This window comes from Phoenix dactylifera, chromosome 7 (genome assembly GCF_009389715.1).
Source record: "Phoenix dactylifera cultivar Barhee BC4 chromosome 7, palm_55x_up_171113_PBpolish2nd_filt_p, whole genome shotgun sequence".
Classification (NCBI taxonomy): domain Eukaryota; kingdom Viridiplantae; phylum Streptophyta; class Magnoliopsida; order Arecales; family Arecaceae; genus Phoenix; species Phoenix dactylifera.
In genome coordinates this window covers 13,496,773-13,501,611 of record NC_052398.1, presented here as the reverse complement: position 1 = coordinate 13,501,611, position 4,839 = coordinate 13,496,773, and the positions used below count along the sequence as shown (strand labels likewise).

The following is a 4,839-nucleotide window of genomic DNA, read 5'->3' as shown; positions in this document are numbered from 1 at the left end:
GCTCCGAAAACATGGAGGGCATGTGTTTAGCAGGACGGATTAGGTTGCATGCTCGGAAAATATCTAAATTGAGCCTAACCAGACCCAGCTCCAAATCACAATTGAAGTTGGATCGAGCTTAGTTTTTTTTTTTTTTGGTACATCGGCGACTCATGTACAACGGGTGTGAGTGGTGCCCAAAGAGTCAGAAAATAAAAGAGACTATAAGGAGGACGGAATAGAGGTCTGATCCACCCAAGCAAACTCGTCTGAGTGACGAGCTTAGTTCTTTGAGTGGGTTTAAACTGAGTTAGATTGCGAGCTTTGCCTTAGAGGTATAGACTAGCTTTAGGTTGGTCAAGTCAAGAATCCTGGAGAAAAGGTTAAACTTGAGCTGCGTCGATCTACGACTATTATACTAAAATTCCAATCGAGTTGATGTCTTTAATTCAAGCCTGTTTGGACAAGAAATCAAGTTATCATCTTTGGATCCAATATGTTGTTTAGGCATGGAACATGAACAAGATAGGCATAAGCAAACTTTGACATGAGCTTAGCTCGAGGTGGTTTAATCAAGCTTTCTCAACCTTAGCCCAATTATGAGATGAATCATGATCAAGATGGTTCAACTCACTCAAGATTCACTCGAACCCGCTCATAGTCATGGGCTCATGACTGGCAATTAGTACCATACCCTCATCTATTCAAGTCTTCTTTTTCCTTAGTCATAGATAGAATCATGAGCAGCTTATTTTATAATTATTAAAAATGGTCAGGAAAAGATAAAGTAAGTACTTAACAACATCTCTTGCACGTAATATATCCATGCAAAAACATCTAATCCTCTTGATACTTGTATCTTTGTGGTTTGCTCCATGGAGCTAAATACAAGCATGCAAACAACTAGTTTATACAAAATAACTCAGAATTCTTTGTCAATCCCTGCTTGTTTCTAGTTTGAACCAAATTTTGAGCCAAGCACCAGCTACTAATAAATGGTTTGCTTGGCAACCTTTTCCACAGCCCTAAATTGAGCTAGTTAGACGTTACAAAACACAAGTTAAACTGAAGTAGAAGACTTTTTCATTGTTTAAGATAAGAAGGAAACCAAACTAGAAGTTAGCTTTGTTCCAGCTTTCATTTATGAGGGTCAGTACGTAGTTGTTGGGACTTGGGAGAGGTAAGCTGATGGCCACCACAAGCGAGCAGGTCTCCTTCTCCGCTCGCCAAGAAGACCAGCACACGCACGGTTCAATTCAAGCCGCCCAAGAAGCAACTGGAAAAGCCTCTACCAATTCTCTCTCCCTCTCTCTCCGTCACCCTTCCCATTTCTTTCCTCATTAGTTACATAACTGGGGGACCCAATCTAAAATATTTATATTTGAAACTCAATCGCAATTAATCAATTTTTAGTATTCAACCTTGAATTCAACTTAGTAAAAAAAAAAAAATCAACCAACTCGCCTCGACTTTAATACCACTCAAATCATATTTTAGTTTGATTTCGAACTTTGTTTATAATTAAAAAATTAATTAAAACAAAATATAATATAATAATTATATTTTTAAAATATTAAATTAATAATATATATTATAAATGAAATATAATTTATTAAAAATTGATGTGTCGTATATTTTGTTATTCGAGCCTAACTCAGTTATAGCAATAATTAAGCTAAGTTCAATTAAGATAAGTTCAAGTCAAGCCGTGCAAGAAGCAACTAAAAACGCCTCTACCTATGCTCTCTCTCTCTCACCCTTCCCATTTCTTTGGTTCGTCATTAGTTACATAACTGGGGGACTTAATCTAAATATGTAAATTTGAAACTCAATTCGCAATTAATCAATTTTTAGAATTCAACCTGGAATTCGGCTTGGTAAAAAAAAAAACAAAATTTTACATCAACTTGCCTCAACTTTAATATCAATCAAATCACATTTTAGTTTCATTTCAAGCTTTATTCATAATTAAAAAAATAATTAAAAATATATATAATATAATTATTATATTTTAAAAATATTAAATCAATAATATATATTATAGATAAAATATAATTATATTAAAATTGATCATGCTGCGTCGAAATATTTTACTATTCGAGCCCAACTCAGCTACAGTAATAATTAAGCCAAGTCCAATTAAGACCGGCTCAATTCAAGCAGCCCGATAAGCAACTAAAAAAGGGCCTCTACCTATTCACTCTCTCACCTTTATCATTTCTTTTCCCATTAGTTACATACTTTGGAAGCTCGAGCTCCAATTAATTATTTTTTAGTATTCAATTTCGAATTAGATTTGATAAAAAATAATATCAATCAAATTATATTTTAGTTCGAATTTAAATTTTGATTATAATTACAAAAATTAATTAAAATAAAATAAAATATAATATATTGAACATTTTGCTGTTCGAGCTGGACTCAATTACTGCAATAATTAAGCCGAGTCCGTTTAGACCGGGTCGGGCTCGAGTTATCTGCACCCAGTTTGCTCGTTATACTGGGCTGAGGATACAGGTGATCAGGTGTCGCAATTACGTGGGCCCTACCAGCTGTTTCTCACCTTTGGCACGATCCAATCAAGAATATGATTAATTTATTATTTCTGCCCCTTGCCTTCCTTTCATTGCATTCTTGTTTTTTTTTTTTTTTATTTAATGCTTTGCACCGCTCTCCATCATTATCATCTACTGCATACGTCATCATCTGGGTTCAGGACAACAGCCAAAGGAGTTCCCAAGCCTTCTCTTTTCTTCTTCTTCTTCTTTTTCTTCTTCTCTACCAAAGCTGTATCTTTTATCACCTATAGTTCTCCCTTCCTTCTTCTGTTGTCCAAGAAACCGCTTACAAGGCCTGAAATCATGTTCCAGAGCCAGCTTTCCAGGTCATCATCCTTCAGAGGCTCTCTCAAAGCCCTTGAAGCTGATATCCACCATGCCAACACCCTGTAACCCATCTCTCTTCTCTCTCCCTGCCAACTTTTTGGTTTTGGTGTTTTTTTTTTGTGTGTGCCTTTGCTTATTGCTGTTTTTTGGGTTTTGTGGTTTCTTTAGTCTTAACTTTCATATGCAAAAAAATAGAAAAGTCTATTTGGAAAGTAACTCCTGGTTTGCTTTTGCTGTGCCTTGAGTTTTATTTTTATTTTTTTAATTTTCCCCCTTGTTTAGATTGTGGAATCTTGTAGAGTTGATTTGGGATGTGTGGATGTTTGGTTATGATGGGGGTGGTGGAATTTTCAGGGCTGATACTATTCAGAGAGCTTATGGTGGTGCATGCCTTCAGATGAAGCTGTCTTACAGCCCTCTGGCACCATTCTTTCTTTTCCTAATCCAGTGGATAGACTGTTCATGTTCCTACTCCCTCCCTAGTTATTTAGGTCTTCTCCACATACTTGTTTACAAGGTATGGAATTTAGTAAATTTCATATTTGTAAATAGACTTTTATGTGAAATTTCTCTGTTTCTGTGGAGATAATCAATAAAAGTTTTGATTTTTTTGCCCCCCACCTGGTGAATAGTTTAGTTTTTGAATGATTCAGGTTTATGCTGATGGGCAGACGACGATATCCACATATGAAAGGAGGGCCAGCCTTAGGCAGTTCTATGGTCCATATTCCACCCATCCTTCCAGTTTTGATTGGTGTGTTCTTGGGTCTCTTTTTTTTTGTTTTGTCCCTAAATGTCTTCTGCAAATTAAAATTGCAGCTGTTATATATCCTTCTCTTCAACAACTTGAAAGCTACTTGGTGGAGAAGGATGAGTCTGAGGAGAGAGGTCGATGTAAAGAGATAATGGGCAGGAAGAGGATGGAAGAATGGAGGAAGCTTTCTGATAGGGATATGGAGAGAGAGGATGAATGCGGGATTTGTTTGGAGATCTGTACCAAGATGGTCCTGCCTAACTGCAACCATGCTATGTGCATAAACTGCTACCGCGACTGGTGAGCACGCAACCGATGCCATTATAATACATTTACTATTGGTTTTTGTTCTGTTGATGTTTTTCAGCTTCTTATGCTATCAATTGTTGGTGTTGCTTCAAATCTACAGGCATACAAGATCGCAGTCCTGTCCATTTTGCAGGGGAAGCCTGAAAAGAGTTCGATCAAGAGACCTCTGGGTGCTTACAAGTAATGGCGATGTGGTTGATACTGTGACTTTAGAAAAGGAAAATGTGGCGCACTTCTATCGCTATATAGATAGTTTGCCTCTCACAGTTCCAGATAGCTTGTTCCTGTTTTATTATGATTACCTAGTCTAATCTGTAGATATGGGGAGGGTGGTGTATAGACTGTGCGAAAGCCGACCATCTCCTGTAGATTGAGTCTGGTAAGGAAAAGTTCTTTCAATTGCATGTCACTTTTCCCAATTGTGCAGTAGGATTTCCTTTGCAATGCCTTTCAGAATAATTGTATATGAAGATTGCACTTAAGTTTTAAGGTCCTGTTGATGTTGTTGCTTATTGCCAGTGGTTGGCAAGACTATACAAAAAAGAAAAGAAATGAAGCTCACACACTGATGTGCTGATCCGATTATACCAGTACAGTTGGGTTTTTGCAGAATCCCTCCCTGCTTTATTTGACTTGTGAAAGGCTTCTCAAAAATATGTCTGATCATTTGAAATGGGAACAGACATTTCTTTAACTGCTTCTCATGTTGACTATCAGAAATTAACAGCAGAGATGCTCTTGACTTTTTTGACCTGTGTGATGTACTTTCATTTTCTTGTTGGTCTACATTCTATGAGCTCAACAGATTGTCATGCCAAATGACAAAATAAATCACTCAGATTGTGAAATGAATATATGTTTGATTAGTAGTTATTTGAAGTTCGAAATTTTTGAATTTTTTAATATTGAAAG

At 36.6% G+C, this 4,839-nt stretch overlaps 1 protein-coding gene across 2 annotated transcripts; it reads left to right on the top strand.

Moving 5' to 3' along the window:
* Positions 1 to 2,692: 2,692 nt before the first annotated feature.
* Positions 2,693 to 4,531, top strand: LOC103712490 (E3 ubiquitin-protein ligase AIRP2-like). Of its 2 annotated transcripts, none has more exons than XM_039128347.1 (5): positions 2,693 to 2,926; positions 3,147 to 3,381; positions 3,518 to 3,584; positions 3,684 to 3,918; positions 4,028 to 4,531. In XM_039128347.1, the coding sequence occupies exons 1-5, from the start codon at positions 2,841 to 2,843 to the stop codon at positions 4,236 to 4,238; spliced, it is 834 nt and encodes a 277-aa protein (XP_038984275.1). In that variant the 5' UTR covers positions 2,693 to 2,840; the 3' UTR covers positions 4,239 to 4,531. The 2 variants fall into 2 exon arrangements, with proteins under 2 accessions (XP_038984275.1, XP_008797254.1); XM_008799032.4 differs by having other exon boundaries at positions 2,697 to 2,926; positions 3,219 to 3,381.
* Positions 4,532 to 4,839: the final 308 nt, after the last annotated feature.